The sequence below is a fragment of the Condylura cristata genome, unplaced genomic scaffold (assembly GCF_000260355.1).
Source record: "Condylura cristata isolate star-nosed mole 26May11 unplaced genomic scaffold, ConCri1.0 scaffold00007, whole genome shotgun sequence".
Taxonomy (NCBI): Eukaryota; Metazoa; Chordata; class Mammalia; order Eulipotyphla; family Talpidae; genus Condylura; species Condylura cristata.
The window spans coordinates 33,249,703-33,276,994 of NW_004567108.1; the positions used below are offsets into that span (position 1 = coordinate 33,249,703).

Below are 27,292 nucleotides of genomic sequence, written 5' to 3' on the forward strand. Positions count from 1 at the left end.
GGCGCTTCCGAAGCGGAAGCGGAAGACGCCGACGCGCATGAGCAGACGTAACTTAATTCGCCCGTGCGCGGTCTGCAGGGCTGTGACCCTCAGGCCAGAGGGAGTGGGGGGTGCTGTTTTGACAGCGCCTCAGAAAACAGTCCTGAAAGTCGTATTAGAGGGAGAAGATGAAACCCCAGAATTGAAAGCAGTTGTTGGTATGGGGGTACGAATTTCCAGAGTTTCATATACTTTATGACATCCAAAAATGATCATGGAAATTAACGCCTTTATCAAAATGAGTGTTTCCGCACAAGGATTGTGCCCTTTTCGGCTCTCCACTGATTTTGGCTAAGAAAGCACTCGTAGCAACTGGACTCGCACCCACCGCGGTCTTTGCCCTCTTTGAATGCTCTTTCCGCAGCTAAACTGGCACAGAAATAGCGCGCTGTGTGGAATGAGATTGATCTGAATTAAACAACCTAGCATTACTATTTTTCTGGTTCTCCGATTATCACAGCTCGACCTGCTAGTTGTGAAATCAGCATGACAATATACCACACAAGCGGAACTCTTCTCGGTGAACTCTTCAGATTCTTTTATTAGTCTTTACAGACTTTGAGTTGTAATTATTCCAACCAACCTGCCAGGATTCTGTGTTCTCTGGCATAATCCAAAATAGTCTTTGATTTTGAGTTTCAGAAAACAATGGCATTTTTAAAAGGATTTATTGGTATATGATTGATTGATATCTGATTTGTAATTTACCTGATGATAAAAAATTTAAACATTTACAGTATTCATTGAATTATGGAAGCAGTACTACAGTCAACTTTACATTTTTATTCAACGCCTGCAACCACTAACCTATTTCTATGGATTTGCCTATTCTGGACATTTCATGAGTGAATCACATAATATTAAGGCTTTTGTGACTGCCTTCTTTCACTTGGTGTGATGTTTTCAAGGTTATCCATATTGTCGTATCAGTACCCAGTGTAAGATTCCATTGTTTGTATTTACTACCGTTATCTGCTCATTAATGTAAGGACATTTGGGTTGTTTCTGTAATAGGATGGTCCCTAGGAAAAGGGGAAGTTCCAGGTTCCCTGCCCCACCCAGAAGGAGGGTGGAGCTGAGCAGAGAAAGAGGGGAAGAAAAGCTGCAGCAGGATGGAGAGTCTGGAGACCTGAGGAAGCCACATGGAACAGCAAAGTGTGATAAGGAAACCGTGCTTGTTTCCTGTCCCTGGACTGGTTAAGGCAGATACCTGCCTTAACCAGTGGGTGAGATACCTGTAGGGAAGTGATTATGACTGTGTTTATATTGATTTTGATTTTCCTCTTTTCCTCCCAGATTTGTATGGCCATTTCTGACCCTTTCCATGGGCCCCGGCCAGAAGGTGCTTTAGTCTTGTGGCGGGCTTTCAGGCCTTGCTTTGGGCCAATCCCTTTCGGGGTGACTTTTGCCCACGAAGGGATGGGTAGCTTTGTAACAGGTACAGGTTTCATGGACTCCGCCCCTACTCCAGATGCTGGAACTCCAAATCCCCTCAGTACCAAGAAGAAGCACGCAGGGACATGAGGGCGGAGCTGAGCAGCCAGGTTGGGATAAAACCGGACATGTGGGCTCTGGGGGGCTCTTGGCCTGGTCGTTTGCAACTGATCGTTTTGGCACTCAATGGGTTTTCAGCGTGCCGCTGGAGTCCAAGTCAGCAGAACTGGTAGGATATCCTAGTTAACCTGTGTTTCTCTCCCTCTTCCCCTGGGTAATATTCCTTTACCTTTCTCCTTATAAATAAATCCATTATTTAACCTTTTGAGTGTGTCCATAATACGATTGAATCGTAAGCGCACGGGTGAAGACCCACAGACAGGCAACCCAGTTCACATTGGGGTGCCCTGTAACAGCTTCAGGTGTTCGATTTAGACATTACATTGTCTTCTGTATTGTATACTCACTGTATTAAAGTCCCTTTTCATTAAAGTTTTCTATGTTTGTCTTGATGCAGCAGATGGCAGAAACCACTTAGAGCAGGCAGGTTTGGGGGTTGAGTGCTGCCCAGCTCTGTCCTGTAACATTTCCACATTTCCACAATTTTGGTTACTGGGGGAGGGGGGTGGAGTGAGGGGTGCTGGGGGAATCACAACAGGTCTAAAATGAAACAACAGCATTTTTTTGAGGAGCACGATCAGATTTGCAAATCAGGGGGGCACAAATTCAAGTAACACCCAATTGTGTTCTTCTGCAGTCTTTGTGCAAGATTAAAGGAAGAAAGAAAGATGAGGGAGAATACTGCAAAAATAAGTTTACAAAAAAATTGTGATACACTAGAGACATCCTTGTTTGTTGGCCTTTAGTCAAATGGCTTTGGTTGCTTGGGAGAAAAAAAAAATTCCTTTTCCTTAGCTCATGGAGAAGTCTATGCTAAGCAGAGAACCAGTTAACAAATACTTTCAAAAGCTGAGTTTTTAACTCAGCAAGTTGGAGTCTCTCTTCAATATTCACTTTCACAGCACTGTCAACATTCACATATAAGTTTTGTGTGGAGCCTATGGATGAATTTCTCTAGGGTATATACACAGAAGTGGAGTCATTTCATATGACAACTGTTCTTAACTTTGAGGAACTGCCAAGGTTGCAAAGCAGCTACACCATTTTACATTCTCACCAGCTATGTATGAAGGTTCCAATTTCTCTATAACCCCACCAACCCTTATTATGCTGGATTTTTAAAAAATTAGGCCACCCTAATTGATATGGAGTATTTCATTGTGGTTTAAATTTACATTTCCCTAGTGACTAATAAAATTGATCACATTTTCAAGTTCCTACTGGCTATTTGCATATCTTCTTTGAAAAAAAATGTGTTCAAAATCATTTGCTTATGATTAAATTAGGTTATCTGTGGACTTTTCGTTTTCCAATTATAAAAATTAGTTGCTTGTACTTTATTTAAATAGTTTATCTTACATGGATTTTTTTTCTCGCCATTTCCATTTATCTGACCATTACTATGTCCTATCATAACATTTCATAAAGGTGGAGTCCCATCTTTAAAAACTAAACAGGCATTTTCAACACCTTTTTGACAATGAATCCTGGACAACATTTAGAAGACAATGGAAAGTTCTCATTTTCATTCTCCATTATAAAAAGGATAGCCAGATAGCAACTGTTACAGAAATTAAGACAGAAAACTTTAACTGAAGTATTTTCTTAAAGAGACTTCCTCCATTACCAGAGATCTTGAATAGCCTCCTGATCAGTGATCTGGAAGCAATTCTATACAAAACTGATGAGCTCAGCTTCCACTTTGGGAAGAAAATCACCTTTTTTCTGTGCTTGCTTGCATTGTTGTTTTAATATTATCTAAGAATTAGATCCTTTGGTGTTTTAGGAGTATTTTCCTGTCTTTTTGAAAGATTGTTTATCTTTTGAGCTCAGTGTTGATGGTGTTGAGTCATTTCCTTTCTGGTTTGACTTCTGTGTATTTTTGGCTGGAGTTTCTCATATTGCTTCTTCAGCTTTCTCATCATCTTCATCAGCTGCAAATTTTACTCTTTCTGTGGAACTTTGCTACCAATTCCAAGTGCAGAATGTTTCCTGGGTAAAATTAGGAGTTTCACATCCTCCTCTTCATCTTCTGATTTTGCATCTTTCTACACAGCTACTAAGTGCTGTCCACTAATATGTACAGGCCCTGAATCACACTTCACACTTAAAGGTAGTATGATTTCAAGGCTCCTGAGGGCTGTTGGCTGTACAGATTTTTCAAAGTTGCCAGTGTTACTTTCATAGAATTGCCTTTATAAATCATTGCTTCTGCTTGAAAATGCTCATTTCATCCTTTCCGTCAGTCCCTAAACTGACTTTGGAGACAACTGTGATCATTTGTAGAAATGTGACCTTTGATGAAATATACTTAACTCACTCTTCAGTAAATGCAGTTGATCTTTGAGTTTACTTTCCATGCCTGTATATTAAGCCTCCTGCCCTCTATTTTGTTATGGAAAGTTTTTGGCAAGCCCTATAGCTATCACCTAACTAGTTATTTACTCCAACTACTTTTTAAATATACATACATTGATGGCTTCAGGTTACTTTAATCCTTGACTCGAGTTTGTTCTGCAATTCAGTGAACATTTTCAAACCAAGGCAATATTCTTCTGGAACAAATACCTGGATTCTATTTTATCACTTGGCAGTTCCTGTTTTCTAATTACTCTGTTTTTTTAGTGTTTAGAATTTGTCTGGTTTCTACTTTTCAGATAGACTATCTCCTCGTTTCTCCATCACTCCAGCTTTTTGTCTTTCCATACTGTACCCTGGGTATTTTCTCCTGATTTATCTATTTCAGTATGTAATTCCCACTGTTGGCTACATTTTCTTGTCATGAAAATAATTTACTAAGTTTTAAACTGCTTCTTAAATATTCTTGGCAATATTTGTATCCATTTCTTTCCCAAATTAGCTCCCATCACTTTTTATGGTTTCCATTCCCTAGAAGTACCTTTCGGCCTTTCTTTAGGCATAAAAAACAAATTGGATACCTAAGTCTTCATTCATTTTTTTTACTCTTTCTTGCATACGGAGTTGAGTTTCCTTAAGAATACCTACTTATTTTTTACAGTTACTAGATGTTGAATTTTAAAAGTAATTTGAAGTCTAAAATTAAGTTACTTTCCTATGGAAAGGATTTACATTTTATTTTTTTTGGCACCTGGAGGCGTTACGTAGGAAAGCTCTTTAAGCAAGTGGTTTCTTTGGATTATATAGGCAGTTCTAAATGTAGCTATAATTTTACATAATTGTTTATTTTCATCCTATCATAAAGGTCAAATACTTGCAAGGGTGGGGCAGAGTTCATCCTATTGTGGGCAGTTCCGCTAGACTGACATTGCCTATTAGATTCACCACCTTGTGTGGACCTGGAACTTAATTTCTGCCCTCTTCATCCCATAAGGTTGTCACATAGGGCCCTATGTTCTCATAGCTTCTCTTTACATTTGAATTGGACATTTCTTGAATTCCCCTTATGTTTTAAAATAGTTTTTATATTTTCATCAGCTATAGTGGTTTTTGACAGGAACATATATCTACATTTCCCAACATGCAAGTTCTAGAGATGGGAAGTGTCCCTGCATTCAATTACAGTTGTACCTAGATGGGAAAATTCTACTATTTCTCTTGTAGTCCTACACTTAGCACATAATACTTGCGGCACAAAATCCATAAATGTTAAGAAATATGCTTAATTGTCCAAACAATTATGTTTAGCAATGTTTATGTGGCTCAAAGATACAGATACCTTGGATTAGTTACCTAATACTCAGTGTTGCATTTAACAAATCACCAGAAAACTGAACAGCTTAAAATAACAAATATTTATTTATACATTTTTTGAGATGTGGAATCTGGGAGTAGCTTAGTGAATGGTTCTCATGAAAATGCAGTCAAACTCTTGGATTAGATGGCCTGACTGGGGTTAAAGAGTCCATTTCTATATATGTGCTATATGTGGCTGTTGGCAAAAGATTTATTTAAGTTTGTCACCAAATGGGCTTCTTTGTGGGATTGCCTATTGTGGCTGCTGGCTTCTTTGAAAGAGGGGAAGAGGGGAAGGTGAAGAAGAGAGAAAAGGGTGAAGAGAGACAGAAAAGGGGGGGGTGGGTGGTAGAAGAAGAACATAGGAGGCACCATAAGATGGACAACATAGTCTTCTGTGGTCTCTGATTCTGTCTCTTTTGCTGTATTATATTGATCAAAAGACCAACAATGGTACAATGTGGAAGGAGATACACCAAGAGATGGGGATAATGGTGGGTTGTCTGAAAGGCTGGCTAGCAACTTATTTACCATCCAAAAAGGAAAAATAAATATTTATTAGAAATTCTTAATAAAGCACTTGAATTGAACCTAGTTCTTCATTTGTATAAGCATGAAAATATGGTTGTAAATTTTATCAATGCAAATGCAGAAAATATTTCCCCCAAAATGTTAAATTTTAAAACGAGTGCCATTCCATACTAAATACAAATCATAGAAAACGAGGTATTTCAAACTCCTAAGAAACTGATATATTAAAAAATTACCAATGTATCAAGTGAAAAAAAGACAAATTTAGATAGCAAGATTTCATGTCTGGTAGGGAAAAAAATAAAGGCATTAAGTAAAGCCCAAATTGAAAAAAAAAATCCTTCAAATGTTTTAGTAATAAATGTTATTAAGAGAAAAATAGTCCTACTAAAACATATGGTCATAGTTCTAGTAATGGGTTTTCTTCTTGCCTTAATGGAATTAAGATGTTTTTATCGGGCCTTCCCTGGTGGCGCAGCGAGTTAAAGCACAGCACTGAGAAGCTTAAGCCGATTCTGCATGGGTTCGATACCCCCTTCCCCCAGAGGAGATGCACATGGCGCAGCAGACCTCTCCTGACCCGCCCGCTGCTGCCCTCAGTAGTATACTTCCTCGATCTGCCTGTTCTGCTCCCCACTCTGTCTATGGTGAATCCTCTCACCCTCTGCATCTCTGGCCTGTACCCCAGTTCTGTATGAAGCATGTACCCCAATTCTGTATAAGTAAATAAATCTTAAAAAAAGATGTTTTTATCAATCACTGATAAAAGAACTTTGACAGAAACAAGGAAACCTTTAAGATTCTATTATAGACTGTAAAGTAACTGAGAAGGTAATATTGTGTTCTTTAGTGTACATAGCATGCTCCTTTTATATAAAAACATTAGGGAAGAAAATAAAGTTATGTATTAATAACTGTTATTTTGTACCTAATTATACAGAAAGAAATATAAATGATTACCTCTTGAGATCAGAGACTAGGAAAACAGGTAGATGCACCCAAGGTGGGAGGTCAGGCCTCCCAGCTAGCACCTGGTTGTCTCAGCTCTATCAATCTATTGCCAGCCACTGCAGCACGAATTTGATCCCCTTGTGGGCCAGGGAGCTGACCCACAAGGCCCAGCAGACCTCTCCGCCTCACCCACTACTCCCCTCAGCAGTGTTTTTCAGTAGATCAGCCTGATCCGTCTATGGAATCCCCTCACCTCACCCCACAGTCCCTTTGGCCTACATCCCAGTTCTTGTAATGCATAAGTAAATAAAAACAAATCTTAAAAAAAAAGATGAGAGATAAAACTTAAATTGATAAATAATTCCTCGTTTTTGAATCATGTGTTTGTCATACATATAAAACCATTAGTCACAAAGAAAAAAAAAATCCCGAGGATGGTTAGGAGGCTTATGATTTATTTCAAGATATTTTCTTTTAAATTTTAAGTCAAATTATCAAAGTTATGCTTGTTATTAAAAACGTTCAGGTCAATAGAAACAACTTTCTGTTTTTCACTTGAAAACTATCTAAATCTAGGTTATTATAAACTTAAGCAGTTTTTATGATTAAATTATAAGATGAGCTATTCACAGAACACAGACGATTCTTTAAAATAAATTTCCTTAAAAAGGAAAATTCATTTATTCTATGTAGTATCTACTTGTCGGATTTTCAACTCTTGCCTAGACAAGTTTAATGCCCACTATCTAATGCAAGGCTTTACATTTCCCTCTGGTTACTGGCATGGCTATCCTTTGTTGTTTTCAACTATCTGGTCATGATTCATAGCTCTATTATAGCATTTACTTTTACTTTGTTATTTATCCACTTCCTACACTCAGCTGCAAGAAGGAAAGAACTATTTCATTCATCTTTCAAGCATGGAAGCTAATAAAATACTCTGCAAAGAGCCAAGTATATAGATACAAAGTGTGCTGGATTGCTACATAAAGCAAATGGCTAGATTTTACTACCTATTTCAAAATTCAGAAAAAGAAAATACTATTAAACTATATAATATAGACCAAAAAATGGATCAATACACACTGAGTACAAAGAACTTTTTCTTCATCTTCTACACAATTTAAAATTTAAATAATTATGAAAAATAAGAACATGACCAGAGAGTAACACATGTTTTCAGAAACATATCTATAAAAAATACTTTAAAATGTGCCTCTAAATTTCAGGCACATAATTCACATTTTTATTAAATGCAAACAAATCTAAATGAATCTAATAAGAGTTCTCAACTGTTTGGTTATCTTAAGGTGTGTTCAGTATTCATAGGTTATACTGCTACTTAAACTGCAAAGTAAACACACTACCTGATGCAATTCTTATTTATCTTATACCACTTAAGGAAATTTGCAAGTTATTACATGCTTTCACTTGTATTATTTATTATTTGTGCTATTTTACATTTTTATGAAGTAGCTATTTCCAGAAAGCTTACATTCTCCACACTATCTGATTAACATTATAGCTGTAACTCAGCAGGCACTATCTGCCCAAATGATTAAATTTCTCACTCCTAGCCTTAGACTTCAGATCCTGAGTCAGACTGTGACATGATCTTCAAATTGAGAAGGTTTATAAATATTTTTCTTGAAACAAGACTATTTTCTTTCTTTGGAGATGTATGAGTGTTTTGATACAAAAACATGTAAGCCACAGAATATGAAAATCATCAAAATAATGACTGGATTTTATATAACTTAAGTTACAGGACTACTAAAATATGTCCTTTATTTTTTGCTGTCAGAAGAAGAAAGCTCTGAAACAATTTCAAATATACAGAATATAGCTTATGTTAAAAAAAATCTACCACAAAATAATTTAAAATATGCAAAAGTAGCCCATTAAAATTTATACTGAATACACTGATGTCAATGAAAATATGCAGTTGCAAGAAATATTTAAAGGAAAATTAAAAAAAAAAAAAAACTGCTTTAGGCTTTATTTATTGCTACATAATGACTACTTCAAGGGTCATATGGCCTGTCATCAATCACTCCTAAAAGTGATAAATACAGTGGTATACATTAGAAGGAAAGGAAGAAAAATAATGCACTGTGATACAAAAATATTACCTATTTATAAATTATTAAAGATTTATAAAACACATACTGAATCATATGTTCTCACTATAAAAACAATCTACTTAAATATAGAAGCACAAAATCTTGAAGCACCACAATTATTTTAAGAATACCCATTTAATCAAGAAAAACCATATATGTAGTAATTATTATTTGAGGAGAAAAAGGCAAAATTCTGATTTTAGTCAAAACAATCAGTTTATCTAATCATGGAGGTAGATCTCCATCCACTCCAATTATACAAGTAAATTATCTGCCTTACTCAAAGAATTATGTTAAGTCCAAGATTTGGAAACAGGTCTGTGCCACTGACAAACAATTTAACTGGCATATACACAAAACAAGTATTTCCTGCATAAGGTTACATCTCAAAAGAGCCTTCATTAAAAGCATTCTTGGGATAAAGATGTATACCTAAAATGCAGATACTTTGGCTTAGCATTTAAATAACATAGTAAATGCTACAAGTTTCTTACTGAAGAATTTATCTTTTTAGTATCTATTATTATAAAGCTTCAAAAACTGTGGATCCTTTAAATTCTTAAAAGATCTGAATAGTAATTAAAAAAAAAAAAGATTCCTACCTAAAAAGCAAAGCTTAAGGTGTTCTGAATATTAACCATACTTACTTTTAGTGTTTGTGGCATTTCAGCTTTAGTTTTAACAAATTAGTTTGCAATATATAACTAATGTCCTTTTACAAAAAAAGATTTTCAATAATGAAAAATACTAGTTCTATTTCTAGTGGTAAATTTGTAGAGTTGGAGGTCCCACCATGGATCACAGGAATTAGAGCATTATCAAGATCATTCAGATAATGCTGAGGCAGAAGCTGGCCTTCAGATCCTGCCTGAAATTCAACCTGCAAAAAACAAAAAATCTTGGGAAGTCAATCCTAAAAGTGAGCAATCTTGTTTAGCTCAGCAGATAAACTATTTAAAAAATAGTTTTGACATGCTAAGAAAATACTGATATTTTATTTATAAAATGTTTTCCATTCTCCCACATTTCCTCTATCCATCTACTATATGAATAATTCTCTCTTACAAATATGAAGATTGAAAATTGACACTACTTTATACCTTAGGTTCTTCTCAATGAACATTTGAACCACTAGAGGACAGAAGTTTTGAGTAAGTACCAATATGACTTTAATAAAAACTCTTTTGTACCTCCCCCTGGCTCAGCAGGCAGTTTGGGAAGGCCTGACTAGGTAAGAGAATGTAAGGTTGTCCTGGGTACAAGGCCATCAGACAGACCACCATGACCAGAAAAATCAGCCCAGCCTCAGAAATGGCGTAGTAGAGGCCAAGATATGTTTCTGTGTCAGAAGGTAGGACTCCAAGACCAGACATACAGCAGGTCCCTGGCACAAACTGGCACCCCAAGAAAAAAAGCACATAAAAACAAAGCATGAAAAACAGCCTTATGTCCTCCTCTGTGAACAGACTTCTCACCCAGTTTCTCTTAGCAGTGTATTTCAATAAATCTGCCATTTCCTTTCTGCATCTGTCTCTGTCTTTTCACCCTTATACCTCTGGCCTCAATCCTGATATTTCTGACAACTACAACTATCGTAGTGTAGTTTGGGGAAAAAAATCTATTCCAAAAGTTTGAGTTCATTTTTGTGATATTTAATATTGAAAGTTAATGTTGCTGTTGAAAAATTTATTTTTAATAATTTGACTAAAATATATTATTAGTGTTTTCTTAAATAACAAATGATAGATGCTTCCTGGGAAAAGGAAGTTTTAAAAAATGAGATGAAAATGTAAGTTCTTGTATCCAATAAGAACTATGCTATCCAAGTATAACACATCCTGGCTGGATAAAAACAAACCTCCAGCATACCACACTCATTCACATTTAACCATTCTAATGAAGAATTGCTTTGAAATCTATTATACTGGATGTATTAACAGTTACAAAATAAATAAAACTATTAGATATGAATTGAAAGTTCAAAGAAAAACAAATAGCTCTTAGGTTAAGATGATCATCACTCACTATAAGAAAAGTAAACATTAAAATTATGTTGGAATACCACTTTCACCTGTCGAATTGGCTAAGTTCAAAAGTTGATTGCATGCCACTCTGGCAGAATGTGGGGGAAAACTTTCAGAAATGGGATAAAAATGTAAGCTTGGCATAATCTCTGAGACTATATATTTGCTGAATACATATGTCGACCTGACAATTCTCTTCCAGGACATTTTTTAAAATTCATACGGAACTGGGGTACAGGCCAGAAGTGCAGGGGGTTGAGAGGATTTACCAGAAACAGAGTGGGGAGAAGAACTGGCAGATGGACAAAGTACACTGCTGAGAGGAGGTCAGGAGAGGTCTGCCGTCCCATGTGGGTCACCTCCAGGGTGCAGGGATCAAACTCTCACTGAAGCAGCTGCAGCTAGCTTGCAGCGTTGTGCTTTAAGCTGATGCACCATTAGAAAGGGCCACATTCCAGGACATTTTCTTATAAACTCACATTTAGGCAAAAGCAAAACACTTTGAACAACTTTATCAACTGGAAAAGTACATAAGCAAATACACACTAGTTAAGTAAATTATGGTATATTTATGTAACCAATTATTTCTATACTACTGTTGAAAAGAATATCAATGTATTGATGTTAATATAATAATTATATTATAATTAAATATAATAATTAATATAATAATGTATTAATATTAAGGTAGCTTTAAAAAATGGTAAGATGTAAAGGAAGGGGAAAACAACATGCTCCTTATTTATATATGCCTAAAACCATAAATAATATATAGTAACATTGATTGCCTGACTGGGAAAGGAGGATGAGGGGGTGTATGGAGCTAGACTGAAGAGCTGAAACAGTTCTATGGGGAACCATTTACATTTAGCCTGGAGTTAGCATCTCCAGGGCCATCTATTGCAGACTAAAATGAATACTGCTCTCTACAAACATCCAGAAAAAGGGAGTATGTGTGTGCTTTAGATCTCTGATACTTTTAGATCACATAAATATAGAATCTAAATAAAGTTTTAAAACCTACTTATCCAGCAGGACTGCTGTGGAGCAGGGGTCAGAACACTAAGGTCTATGGGCCAATTTGGCCCACCAATTATTTCTTTAAACAAAAATTCAGTGGAACACAGATGAGTTTATTTATTTACATAGTGTCTATGGCTGCTTTTGAGTTGAATAGTTGTTAAAAAAAAAAAAAAAAAAACATTCAGCCCCCAAAGCTTAATTTTGTCTAGCCTTTTACCAAAGTTTGCTGATCCCTACTGTGGAAATTACATGAAATAATGTATGTGAAGTATAGTACACATTAGTGGGCAACAAGTTTTTGCTTCCTTCATCTGAAAATAAAAGGTTAGAGAAAACATTTTCATTATTTTAATATGATATTCATTTCAAAAACAAACCACAAAAATGGCTCACCTTATCAGTGTCGATGGAAACTCTGAGGCCAATTTTATTCATTCCATTATTCTTTAGGGTTTTCAGGTGAGGGCACAGTGCAGCACTACAAGCCATGGCTATCTCTTTTGCAAACTGATAACGAGTTGCTGAAACAGATAAATCTTGGTCCTTTAGAAAGTAGAACACCTGAAATACATTTAATTATGAAACAAGGTAAGATTAAGATTTCAAGTAACTTTAAAAATATGGCCAAAAAAAAAAAAAAAAACAACGGCTAACTGCTACTTTCAATAAAATTCAATGTTTCTGCCATGAAACTTACTAGTTAAGAGCATAGATAGCTTGTGTCTGCTATAAAACTTACTAGTTAAGAGCATAGATAGCTTGCTTTAGACTGTAAGTTAAAAATTTTAAACCAGGGCCCTCCCTGATGGCACAGCGGGTTAAAGCACAGCACAAAGAAGCATAAACCACTTCCGCATGAGTTCGATCCCCGCCTGCCCTGGAGGAGCTCCACATGGCGTGGCAGACCTCTCCTGGCCTGTCCGCTGCTCCCCTCAGCAGTGTACTTCAGCGATCTGTCTGTTCTACACCCCACTGTGTCTGGTGAATCCTCTCACCCTCTGCATCTCAGGCCTGTACCCTAGTTCTGTACGAATAAATAAACACATCTTTAAAGAAAAAAAATTTTAAACCAAATGCTATGGAATATGGCAGACTTAGCCAATTTTTTGCCCAAGATTAACTTAACCTAGAGTAATGAAAGCCTAGTTAACTCATGTTAGAGGATACTATAAGATCACCATCCTTTAGAAAGTTAAGCTCAAATAAAGAAAACAATGTTCTATCATTTCTATATGCTTTATGTGTCCTATCTTGCATAAGCATGAAATCATAAAGAATACATTAGAAACAAGTAACATTACTGCTATCCAGGAGGAAGAATGAGAAGGGAGTACAGAGGTGACTCAAGGGAGTTGGAATCTATTGTTGTATAGTTACAGATAAACTTATGTAGGTGTTACAAAAAAGGAATTTACAGAAGTAACTTTCTCACAGGAATGCTGATTAAAGCTGATGTCAACATTTTATTTTTTTTTAAATAGGAGATAAATGAAAATAATATGGTCGAACAGCCTATTAGTGTACAGAGATGCTAATGCTGCCAAAACTTAACTTTGCTGTCAGGCAAGATCATGCTACAAGGGCCTAACATCACCCTATGGAAACCCAAATCCAGTGCAGTAAAGGCAAACTAGCACGGAAATGAGTGTGTGTGAAGGTGTAATAGAAAACGTGTAAAAAACTTCACTTAAATATCCAGAGGTTGAATACTGTGAAATCTCCAAGTTTAAAAAAAGGAACATTTCCAGACAGCATGTGAAGGGAGGAAATCTTTCTCAGTTACCTCGGTGCACTTTACAATCTTTTCATCATTTTCAAAATCTGCTTCCAGTTTTATTTTTTCACTTGGAAATCCTTGCAATGATATCCCATCCACTGAACTAATAACACTATAGAAAAAAAACACAGTACAGTAGAATTATTAATACCAAAATCATTTCTATGAAGTGAATTACTGAAATTAAGGGGGAAAATTATGTAGCTATAAATTAAAAGCAGCAGTAAAAAGAACCAAATTACATTAAAAACAATTAAAACTGTAGTCATTTACCAAGATTTGTTGATTGTGTAGCAAATTATATCTATTTTTTCATATACCCAATTATGGCCTGAGGTTTAGAATACCTTAAATAGTTTCCTAACAGAAAAGCTGTCTCATGAATTTCAAAAACTCTATTTTGGAATCCTTCAGCATTAGCCCTCTTCTTCCTTCTTTGCTCCAGACCCCTTAGCCAATCTCCAAAAAAGAAAAAAAAATGGGTAACTGAAAGAGGAAGGAGTGGCAGTAATATTCTGTAAGTCCCCTAATGTATGTAGTATTAAATCAGTTGCTTGTATTTCTAGTGAATGAATACAATACAGAATAAACTTCCAAAGGGAATCCTTTACTTACTTGTCAAAAATAGGTATCAAATGACAGAAAGTGTCTTGCCTTTCTCAGCCTTACATAAGGCTCGCACTTCTACACAAGGATGTTTTATCATTGGCCCCCTCCCCAAATGACCACCACTTAATAATTTATAGGACCCTGGCCAGGAAAATACACATGAAGCTGGTTAGAAACATGTCTGAAAAAAACAGACTGTATTCATTAACTGGCATATATGCATTTAAGTCAATGTTATAATTCTATATTTATTCATAAAATATTCAACTTTATTAACAGAGTGTTTTTACCCTCTCCCCCCACCCCAAATCAATTACATTTAGTAACAAAATATTCCTACCCTTTGTTTCCTTTTTCTTCAGAATCTACCCAGCAAATATCCACATATTCTCTGAGGTCTACAGCATCCACTTTCCCACATGTAATTTTGAAGTCTTTTTGTTCTCGCAGAGCTAGCCGCAAGCCATCCATGGTCTCGGGAGTTATCTGTACCATTAAGCCATCTAAAAATAAAGTTATAGCTCGCATTTATTTTACTAAACAGCAAATTATATCTCTTAGCCATAAAATCTGTTATCAAATTGTATCTATATCTACTATGAAAAGCACCTCGTGCAACATGAGGCATGTTTTAAATCATCTGTTAAATCATCCTAGTAGTTGTTTTCTACTAGGAAATAAGGAACATTTCACAAAGTTAAGAATTTACCAGTCTTTAACCGTTTAAGAAAATAAAGGCAAAAACTTCTCCTTCTGACTATGATGAGATAGCTAATTGCAAACTAGCAACCAACCATGACTATTCAAAATTTGGAGGTAATTGCTTTGGACACTATCAAAAAAAGTGATACAGGATCCCTAAAGGAAAACTCAACAGCTGAGCCCACAATAATCTATGCTTTCTGGTTAAAGACAATTTCTACACAGTGACTCACTAAGCCTACACAAGCTCTTCTGGACTGAGAAGTCAATGTCAAGCATGGGGAAACCTGGAACCCGGTGTCCAGATTAGGGGGACAACAGATGTTTGTGTATGTATGTGTCCTTTTTTTTTTTTTTAATTATTTTTTTTTAAAGATTTATTTATTTGTGCATACAGAACTGGGGCACAGGCCAGAGGCTCAGGAGCGGTGAGAGGCCTCACCAGAGACAGAGCAGGGAACAGAACAGGCAGATCGACAAAGTACACTCCTGAGGGGAGCAGCGGGCGGGTCAGGAGAGGTCTGACACACCATGTGGTCACCTCCGGGGCAGGCGGGAATCGAACTCATGCTGAAGCAGCTTTAGATTCTCAGTGCTGTGTTCTAACCCGCTGCGCCACCAGGGAGGGCCCTGTATGTATCCTTTTGACTAGAACTTGGGCTAGAACAGGGCATACATTGATAGGGTGAGAATAAGGCCTGAGAATAATCTACTGACCAAGAAATTCCACTCTGTATATAAACTCTAGAGAATATCTCAGACATGTGTCCACACATGCCAAAAGTAAGCTATTAGCAGCATTATTCCCAACAGCAAAAAATGAGAAATGATCTAGCTGGGCATAACCAAAAGATGGATAAATTATCCATTCACAAAATAAAATAATAGCAATGAAAATGACTTAGTTGCTGGCAATAACAGGTATTTTAGAGACAATGTTATATGAAAATAAAAGTTCCATGACTATGAAGAATGATAACCACTTTTATAAATCTCCCAAATAATCAAAAATAAATATTACTTAAATGTATGTTTTCACAGAGGGAAAAAAATAGTAAGACAATGATGAACACAATATTCGGTCTAGTAGATAATTCTTGGAGAAAAGGAGAAAGAATGCATGTGTAGACCCAAATACTAGTCATATTCTACTTCTTGAGCTGGGTAGCAATGTCACATCAGTTTATAGTACTAGGCTTTATAATTCATATAAACCCTTTTATGAGTATCAAATACATATTTAAAAATAAATAGAAAACATTTACATTAAAATAATCTACAGATGCAATTCTTACCTTCAACTATGCTAGACTTAGCAAGAAATCCTGAAGATGTCTTCAGAGCGCCATTGAATACTACAAAACTTGCACCTGTCACTGATTTAAAAAAAAGAAATAATTTACGTTTTAACCTGATTTCTATTTTTTTAAAAAGATTTATGCATAAAGAACTGAAGTACAGGCCAGAGTTGTAGGGGGTGAGAGGAAACAGAATGGAGAGCTGAAGAGGAAGACTGATGAAGTACACTGCTGAGGGGAGCAGTGGGTAAGTCAGAAGTCTGCCCTGCCATGTGGGTCAGCTCCCTTGCTAGAGATAGAACTTTTGCTGCAGTGGCTATGGATAGCCTCATAGTTCTGCACTTTAACCTTTTGTGCCACCAGGGAGGGCCCTGATTTCTATTTTTTATATAGTATTTGTTAAATGCATAATGTAAATGATGGCACATTTTAAAGCCCTGGGTAAATACTGTTACCTTCACCACTTACAATAGAGAGCTTATAGGAAAACAAATCAAAGAACTGCATAAATGTACCTTAATGTTTGTATTAATAATCAATGGACTACAGTACTATTTTAAATGCTTGCATCTGTATCAGTAAGGATGTGGGAAATCAAACATCCACTACTAGTAAAAGCTTAAATCAGAACAATCTCTAAGGAGAACTTGATTAACTATACATTAAAATTTAGAATACACTTACCTTTTGATCATACCACGTGTAAGAAGTAAAGGCATGTGTACAAAGTTATTTTTTACAGTCACAGTTCGTTAACAATAATGCCCATTAATAAGGAAAAATTAAACAATGTACACATGTAAAATACAAAGTTATATGGAATGTAAAACATCTTTAATAAACTAACACATAATAATCTATACGTTATATTAATTAAAGAAAAGGCGGGTCTCCCTGGTGACACGGGTTAAGACACTATGAGGCTGTCTGAAACCATCCCTATGTAGGGGAGGTGACACACATAGCATAGTAGATCTCTCTTGTCTTACCCACTGTTCCCTCACAAGTGTATTTTGTCAATCTGCCTATTCTGCTCCCCACTCTGTTTCAGGTGGATTCTCATTCTACTCCCTGCATCTCTGTTCTGTACCCTAGTTCTTGTATGCATAAATAAATGTTTAAAATATAAAAAAATATATTTATATATAAAGAAAAGGCAAGGCACAGAATGGAACAAATGTTATGATTGGCTTTTAAAAAATTAAAGGAAGATGTGTACATTTACGTGTTTGCTTAAATATATGCACACAAACAAAAGTATCTCTAAAAGGATATGCAGGAAACTGGCAACAGTTTGGATGTCTGTAAAGAGGGAAAGACAGAGGCTTGGGGGTGAAAGAGAGGAACAGATTTTGCACTACATCTTGAATTTTATACTACATAATAAAGTGTTAACTGAATTAACACTTTCACTAAACTTTTTTTTTTTAAAAGATTTATTTATTTATGCATTCAGAACTGGGGTATAGCCAGAGGAGTGGTGGGTGAGAAGATTCGCCAGAGACACAGTAGGGAGCAGAACAGGCCTACTGACGAAGTACACTGCTGAAGGGAGAAGCAAGGGGGTCAGGAAAAGTCTGCCATGCCATGTGGGTCAGCAAACTGGCAGAGAATTGAACTAGTGCTGCAGTGCTTCAGAGAGCTTCATAATGCAGTGCTTTAACACGTTGCTCCACCCGGAAGACTCCTCCACTTAACTTTTACTTTGTTAGGTTCTCTATTGCAAGATTTGGTAATCACAGTAGCTATTCAAGTCATTTAGCAAAAACTGAGAGTAATATCACATCTGCAATTTATCTTACCATCTTTATCATATTTGTATCCCTACTCACAGTTTTATAAATCCTTCTTCATTCTTCCCCCTCCCGTGTTCCCACTAAGAAGAGTTGAAGCAAAGGTGAAAAAAACACCTCACCCAGAGGGCAACTGCTGAAAATAAGGCTCCCACCATATGACTAAACTAGGCCTGAAAAGATCAAACTGCACACTGTTCTAGGTCTTAAAGCCTAAAGTAGTCCAAGAGAAAAACAAATTAAAAAGCAATTTTTAATGTCTATATATCTATAAATTTAAAGCACTTTTTATCACCATCAATTTAGCAAATGAGGTGTGTATATGTGTTTCCCTTCTGAGAATTCTACTTATTGAGGCAGTTTTAAGATTGATACCAAAGACTCACCTTTTCTGGGATGGCCAGTGGCACTGTTGGCCTGTGTTTGATAAACGCCATCATTCTGTATGCAGACTAGATGAGAATCTGCTTCTGTGCTAAAACTTGCCCCAATGCTAATGACATGTTCATTAGAAGAATTTATTACTTTCATTATCTGGGGGAAAAAAAAATTTATAACACTTCTAATATTTTATGCATTTATTAGTTACAACAATTCAGTCGTATTTCTGAACAGCTTCATAATTATCCTGAGAATGTGATAGAAGCCAATATTTTAATACAAAATCACCTCAGTTAATAGGTAAGACAGTAAAGAAAAAGAATAGGATAAAACAAATCACTTACTAGGAAACGTTTAAAATTTCCAAAAGTGTATGTTGTTATCTAGATAGTCTGACTCAAATAAAACAGATTTAATTTGCCATGGTCTGAGGAAACCTAATGTTTAATAAACATCTTTAAAATTATATAAAGCAATTAGACTTACATCATTGTATTTTTTCCTAGGTATTTTTATGCAGCTTTTTCCCATTTCCATATGAATCAACAGTTGATCGATATTATGCAAGGTGTACTGGTAATTTCGAAGATCCTACATAAAAATAATGACATTTCCAAAAACCTTTTATTACTGTCCATTAACATTGTATCTTTAAGAACAGTCAATGCTTTAAGACTTCTGCTATATAACTACCAAAATACCACTGAGAAAGCAGAATGAACTGATAAACCAACTAATCCTTCCGGCTACTCCAAGATGGCAATAAAGAAAATCATTCTCAGGAAGAACATTGTAGTATTGGGGATGGGGGGGTGGTGGTTCTCTTTCTAATTTAAATCATCCAAAACAAACAGGTTTTCAAACAAACATGAGTAAGTAAAAGAAGTGAGTCCACTGAAAAAAGTTTTGGTGGTAACAGGTAAAGACAAAATTACAGAAATTGGAGGTGAAAGGGAACCCGAGAAATCATCTAATTTAATCCTTCCTATTATAAATTTGCTAAAAATTACCATATAAGTAACTCTGGAATGCTTCTACTAAAATTTCCAAAGTTCGAAAAATTGTGTAGATCTCATATTAACTTAAAGTATAAGAATTGCAGAAGAATTAATAAAAATCAATTAAAATCAAGAATAAGGCAATTATGAGATACGATGTACTAAAAAGAAATTCATCAAATTGAACTATTAGGATGAATTAAGATTTATTATAAATTTGATAATACGAACTTTCATTATTCCAAACATAACAAATTAAAATAGAAAAACATTAATGCATGAAATTTGTTAAAAAAATTTTTTATGTAATTGTAATACTGTGATTTAGAGAAAATAGCCTGATAATTTAATGACCAAAACATCTATATTTCATAAATACTTGCCTTTCATCCACAGATCCCAGTTCAAAACTCCCAAAGCATTTGAATGTCTAAGTTCAGTGTTGATCAAAGTTTCGATTATGTTAATGAAGTTAACTTTGGGAAAACTCCCAAAGTCAATAGGTTGGCTACCAGAGAAAGTAACCTGAATAAAGGTTGGAACTCCTCATCCCCCACACCACATCACCTCTAAGGGGAGAGAGGCTGGATTTTGAGTTCAACTGTCAATGGCCAATGAAGTAATCAATCATGTCTTCTTAGTAAAGTATTCATAAAGCCCAAAAGGAGGGACTAAGGAGAGCAAATAGAGATTTGGGGAGAACAACATGCTTGGAGAAGGCGAGGGTATGCCCAGCTTCCCCCACACCTTGCCCTATTCTATTTGGCTGTTGATTTGTACCCCTTAGCTTAGTAGCCCTTGTAATAAATCTGTGATCAGGTAAGTAAACTGGTTTCCTGAGTGCTATTTGTGGTTCCAGTAAATTAATCCAACTTGAGATGAACATCCTGGGAATCTCTCATTTATAGCTAGTTAGAAAAGCACAAATAATAATGTATTGAAACTGGCACCAGAAGTCTGAGGAAGGAAATACTGGAACATCAGGTCTCTAGCTACCTGGACAGAAGCACAGGCAAATACCTGGGGCTTAAACTGAAGGGCAGTCTTGGGACACTGAGTCCATAACCTGCAGAATGTGGCTAGATAATGCAAGAATTGAGGTGAATTTTCACCTCTGTCAAAATTGGTCCTTCCAGTACTAAAAAGCAGTAACAATAGAAGAACATCTAATAAAATAATTCAATTACTCACAACAAGTAAGTTCATAATAGTGTGTCCAATTTCTCCAAAAAGAGGTTTTCGGCCTCTGATACTTGTTAGAGGAGTAGGATATGCTATATATAAGAAAGGAAAATAGGTTACTGTTGTCAACAACAAACCCCAAAATGTTTTAATTAATTATCTTTAATTCTCAGTTTTCAAACATTATAGATACTTACCACCCAGCCAGTACTCTGGAGAAACTGAGAAATGAGAATAACAAGGTGCACCTACTAGATACAATACTGAACTTAAACCTTACATACTCTATTTTTTTAAACCCCATTTTTAAGTATGTCTATACCTACATATATGTATTTCCATAAATTCTGACAGCTTAAAAATAATAATGATTAGCTAAACCCCTATACAGGTACATTAAAGAGAAACATGAAGACTTAAAAGATTTTTTTATTTTATTATTTTTTTAAAGATTTATTTATTTATGCATACAGAACTGGGGCACAGGCCAGAGGTGCAGGGGTGGTGAGAGGCTTCACCACAGACAGAGTAGGGAGCAGAACAGGCAGATCACTGAAGTACACTGCTGAGGGGAGCAGCAGTCAGGAGAGGTCTGCCACGCCATGTGGTCACCTCTGAGGCAGGCGGGGATCCAACTCATGCTGTAGTAACTTTAGTTCCTCAATGCTGTGCTTTAATCTGCTGCGCCACCAGGGAGGGCCGACTTAAAAGATTTTTAAGGCATTAGTAATTAATGTTTAGCTATGTTAGTTTATGAATGGTAGAAAACTTAGTGTTTGAGTTAACAGGATTACAAGAAATGTATGGAGTCAAAGCAGAGAAAGATTACAGATCAACCTGTCACCAAACTACTCTTCTCTTTTTCTAGGGTACTATAAATATTGTGCACAAACAAGGAAAAGCTAGCCTGCTGGCAATGCAGCAGGGTCTTAAAAGAAAAACGAAGGTAAGACCATTCTTATGATGGCAAGAAGCAGATATTTTTAAACCTTCAGGTATCACTGTAGATCATATGCAAACAAACCTAATACTCATTGTACAATTATAACTATACTTCCTAAAAATTCATTTTTTGGTTTTTCGTCTTAACTTCTTTATTAAGTTGGTTGTGTAAAAGGTATATGTTCCATATTGACAATTCCTGTCATGAACAAAAGCAACAAAAATAGCAATAGCAACAAATGTTTTATATGTGAACAATCAAGTTGTAAGAATATGTAATCCAGTCCTGTACAACAAAAAAGCAAAAGGTGAATAAGCCTTCTATTCAGAATATACCCAAATCTATGTGCACAGCACCCATAATATAGCTCACTTAGATTCCTTGTTTGTGATGCATATTCCTTAATCACTCGTTTGTGAAATAAGAATGAACATAAAGAAATACAAAATCCAAATTTCATTTATTTTCACAGTATCAATGCTAAATTCAAAGCAGCAACTTCACTGACTCTAAATGTTAAGGGACTCAAAAGTAAAAGGCAACTTTAATTTTTTAACCCTATGAACAGGATCTACAAAAAAAAAAAAATGGTTTATTTACTCAAAGGAGATTAAGTCTCAGCCTGCACTTACATGGCATGAGGAACAAAAGACAGCAACCACCACCAAGCAATGCCCAAACATATCAAAGTAACTAGTTGAACCATGTTCTTTCTACTTATATAGCAAGTGTATTAAAAAAACAAAATAGGCCCTCCCTGGTGGCACAGCGGGTTAAAGCACAGCACTGAGAAGCTAAAGCCACTTCCGCATGAATTCGATTCCCGCCTGCCCCAGAGGTGACCACATGGTGCGGCAGACCTCTCCTGACCGGCCCGCTGCTCCCCTCAGCAGTGTACTTCTTCGATCTGCCTGTTCTGCTCCCCACTCTGTCCCTGGTAAATCCTCTCACCTTCTGCATCTCTGGCCTGTACCTCAGTTCTGTATGAATAAATAAATTAAATCTAAAAAAAAAAAAAAATACATTTATATATTAAATTCTAGGAAAGGTACAAGCTTTATGAAAAAAGCAGCAAAATTTTAAACCCATCAATTTACTGAAAAACCCATCTAATTACTTTATTAGAAACAAATAATGGTTCTCAAGATTTGGCAAAAGGTCATAATGTAGATGTATATTTCATCCTGTATGTTTCTCCCTTTAATTATACGCCAGTAGGAGGTGGAATACCTCCTTGGTTATGGGAAGCAGACGTACTTGATGGACTGTGTGGGCTGGGCTCCTTATACACAAACCATGCATTTCCTCCCCAAAGTATACTCAGAAAGCCAAAGATCACAGATACGTTTAGAGATCCCCTGCTAGTTAGACACAAAATGACACGTCACTTCTACATTATCACAAGGCTGAAGTTCCTGGATGGGGAGCTATCTTAATATCTGTAAGAGCTTTAGCCCAGGCAGAAGTGATCACCAAAAAAAAGTAGCAACCAGGGTAACAACAAAGTCAATCATGGGAAATTTTTGACTATCCCAATAGGAGTTTGTATAACCAATACAAAGGAAAAGAGCAGCAAAGCAGTATAGGGAGACAAAGACTGCAAATGTAACACAAAATTCTGCAGAGGAAGAATAAACTTCCTAAAAATTCTAAGAAAACACTTGAAATTATGTATTTTAAAAACTTAAGTCAGAGTTAACTCACATCTTTGTTACTACACACATATTTTGTAATTTTTTTAAAGTTATTTGGAGGCTAAGAGTGCAGAATGGAATATGCTTCGGACACTACTGTCAGAAGATATTAAAGTGATGAAGGATACAATTAAGGTAAATGTTATTTTTTTACTTCATTATGAATAAGGGAGCATCATTTGCAAACCTAACAATGTTACTTAAAAACACATTTTTTAGAGGGTATAGGTTAGAATGACATTGTCAGAATTACAAAGGGACATTACAGAACAACATTCAGTGCTATTCTAATATAATGATGTGTTGTTTTTAATGAGGCAAATGATCAAACATAGAAGGGTACATAATCCCCATTTAAAGTTACTAATTTCAGACAGTTATTTCAGCATTTAATCTTCGGACTATTTTTGCCCAATGTAAATTATAGCAAAGTAAACACACATACCATTTTCAAGTTCATGTGTAAAGAGGCGTAACATCAAACTGTTAATCTAAAATCCATCAAATGTAACTTTAGGAAACAGCTCAACTGGCCGATTTGCCATCATTTTCTTGTGAGGTATCTACAAGTGTTACTGGTCAAATTTAGAGAGCACATGCTCATAATGACTTAAGACTGGCTAGTATATCCACCTAAACTACCATAAAAATAGCATTTGAATATTAAGCTAAAGGGATGTAATACTAACTTTGAATGAAATTTCTTAGGTTTCTTAGGTTACTTTTTGCATAGCTTAATAACATTCCATATTTAGGTCCTAACCTAATGGGGGGTATCCTCTCACCTTATCAGAGTTTAATAAAAGTGACAAAGAAATTTAATGATTATCTCTTCCACTTAATTTGTTCACAATTAATGGTCACTTCTATAACTTCCCTACATTTAATTTTCCTCTAAGAAATTGTTATATTAGAATCAAGTGAATAAAATTTTATTAGCTGTGGTGTACCTCAATAAATTACTTCCTGAAAAATGTCAGGAATAAAAAAAATGGGAATTCAAAAAAGGTTAACAATAAAAAATCACTTAGAAAGAATAATAAACATAAGCCTGGATCATTTCACAATTTAAGTATCTCTAGTTATGTCATGGTTAAAAAGTAAACTTACACACAAAAAACCACATATATACAAATAACAAATAATAGCCTATATCACGTCTGGATTATCAATATCAGGAATAGAAAACTAAGATAAAGAAACTTTAAGCTTATAAAGATGTAACCAAATTATTGCTTCCCTTAAAAATACTAAATTATTGGGCCTTCCCTGGTGGCACAATGGATTAGGACACAGCACTGCAAGCTAGCTATAGCTGCTTCAGTGCAAGTTTGATTCAAGGGCCCAGAGGTGACCACTATGGCGCAGCAGACCTCTCCTGACCCACCCGCTGCTCCCATCAGCAGTGCACTTTGTCCATCTGCCTATTCTACTCCTTACTCTGTCTCTGGTGGACTCTTTGACCACTCCTGTACCTCTGGCCTGTACCCCAGTTTTGTATGCAGAACTTAAAAAAAAAAGTGTTCAAAAAAATACTAAATTATTGATGATTATAATCAGTCATTGAAAGCAATTCCACCTGATAATCCAAAACTCCTTCATGTTTGCTTCTATGTTGTACACAGATGAGAAGGGACAATTATTTGCTTCCTAATAATAGTCAATATAACAAAATAAACCCCTTATATAAGGTACACAATTCTATGAAAACTTCTCAGGATTTTCTGTATTATGCTGTAAAATTTTTAAAATATTTATGTAGGTTATTTATGAGCATCTAAAACCTTCTTAATATTCCAAACTTTTCTGGACTAACTTGATAGCAGAGGAAGGTTGTTTTGGAATTTATAAGTACAGCAAAATAAAAGTGGTGCCATTAATCCATTAAAAACTGGCTTTAATGACCCCTGAAATTCTTACTTTACATTCAACAAATTTAGCCTACATACCTTATTATTCTAAAACTCAACTTAGGGCCTTCCCTGGTGGGGCAAGGGTAAAAGTGTAGCAGTAAGATGCTGTCCACAGTGACTGCAGCGTAAGTTTGATCCTTGCCCCAGTGGTGACCCACATGGTGCAACAGACCTCTCCTGACCCGCCTACTGCTCCCCACAGCAGTGTATTTCATGTAACCTGCCTATTCTGCTCCCCACTCTGTCTCTAATGAACCCTCTCACCCCCCACACCTTAGGCCTGTACACTAGTTCTTATATGCATAAATAAATCTTTCAAAAAATAAAAAATAAATAAACTCACCTTTATATTCTGCACCCAGTCTTAACATTAAACGCATAGGAAAAACCTTTGCCCAAGGAATCTCTAGCTTCTGGATAAGAATTCCACAAAGAAAAGGATTACTTGGTAATGGTAGCTCCTCAAGTTTCTGAAAAGTAGGTGTAATAAACAGGAATCCTCCATGATCCTTGCTTTTGAGAAAACTCTCAGTAAAGGTAATATTGTTCAAATTTTCTATGTATTTTCCTGGAAATAAAACCATTAATAAAAAGATTTTAAATTGTTTTGAAGAAAAGTTCTGAGTTTAAATATCCCAATATAAACATTCTTAAGTAAAAGCAATGTAGTATATTGTTTCCTACTTCTACTCTTGATAAAGCATCTATTAAATAACTTCAGTACACAAAGTTCAGTTATTTTTATAGAGTGAGAATGAACAAAAATTTGAAAATGCTTCTAACCACAGGCATTTTTAAAGTTTTCTTCTTACTGCATAGCAAAGTGAAAAACTGTCATATCCTTCCAATCTTATATAGATGGTCAAAATGGAACACAGGAAATGTTAGAGGAAAAGTCAAAAATATCCACATTTTTTAAATAAAAAAAAAAAACCCTATGTAAAGACACAAATTACATGGCATACTAGTTCTAAAGAGACTAAAAATGATGACTAAATTTTTCTTAAGAAATCAGTGATCTTCCACGCTTAGTGAAATAAGCCAGAAAGAAAAGGAAAAATGCCGGATGGTTTCTCTCATAGCAGGAATGTAACGGAACTGGGGAGAAAATAATGATAATGATGAAAAGCTATATACCAGAGACATTTTGTGGGGGTGGAGAGGGGAATGGGGTCAAAAACAGCAGAGGGAGGGAAATGCACTGGACTATGGTGATGGCACATGGCTGATTTGGTGATGGGAACCCCAAGGGGATTGCAAATGAGATGGAAAAATGCACAAGATGATGTAAAAATAAACTATTATATATTAAAAAAAAATCAGTGATCTCATCACAAAATATATGTTTAGTATGATACTTATAGCTAAAAATATAAACACCTTAATTAATACATCTATCCTCTAGACGAACAATTCAAAATAAAATGCCATACCTTTTACAGCATCCTTATATATGGTGATAAATAGTCTGAAGATGTCCTTAGGAATAGTATCTTCATTTGGCAAACATAACAACAGAATAATAATTTCTGCCTGTCCCAAGCCATGCAATCCATTGGTTGAGTAGAACCAATATCTATCTGAGGAATCTTAAATGATAAAAGCATACAACTAAAAATGTCAATTAAACAAACAAAAAACTAAATATAATTGTCTTTTGCATTAGGCAGAGCTTTTCAAATTCTTATTTTCCCAAAAATTTTAAATTGAATTGTATATAATCAAAATAAAAAAGACATACAATGAAAGACTCTTATGGTATCAATTAATAAAAGACATTGAAGTAAAAGATGCACTGATATGCTGAAATGTGGTGGGGTAAGAATCAGTTTAGTTTCAAAGAGAATGAACTCATGCTATAGATGCACTGTTGAATACTGAGGTTTATTTACTATTAAGAATTATTCTCTATTTCCAATTAGGTAGGTGCTATATCATTTACTTTAAAGCTATCTTACTGTAACTAAATCAGGATTCTTGTTTTTTCCAATTACCAAATTTCAATTTATCTAAAAGCTAATATGAAACACAAATGTATCATGA

General features: G+C 35.6%; 1 protein-coding gene across 1 annotated transcript in view; it reads right to left on the reverse strand.

The window, feature by feature from the left end:
• Positions 1 to 8,631: 8,631 nt before the first annotated feature.
• ZFYVE16 (zinc finger, FYVE domain containing 16) overlaps positions 8,632 to 27,292 on the reverse strand; it is a 43,733-nt gene continuing 25,072 nt past the window's right edge. Inside the window, exons 9-18 of the mRNA XM_012721893.1 lie at positions 26,683 to 26,838; positions 25,593 to 25,817; positions 20,709 to 20,791; positions 19,006 to 19,110; positions 18,525 to 18,672; positions 16,343 to 16,423; positions 14,686 to 14,848; positions 13,743 to 13,848; positions 12,353 to 12,520; positions 8,632 to 9,792 (exon numbers count right to left, since the gene is read on the reverse strand). Coding sequence (XP_012577347.1) covers positions 9,628 to 9,792; positions 12,353 to 12,520; positions 13,743 to 13,848; positions 14,686 to 14,848; positions 16,343 to 16,423; positions 18,525 to 18,672; positions 19,006 to 19,110; positions 20,709 to 20,791; positions 25,593 to 25,817; positions 26,683 to 26,838 — 1,400 coding nt within the window. The 3' untranslated portion in view covers positions 8,632 to 9,627. The remainder of the gene's footprint in view (positions 9,793 to 12,352; positions 12,521 to 13,742; positions 13,849 to 14,685; positions 14,849 to 16,342; positions 16,424 to 18,524; positions 18,673 to 19,005; positions 19,111 to 20,708; positions 20,792 to 25,592; positions 25,818 to 26,682; positions 26,839 to 27,292) is intronic.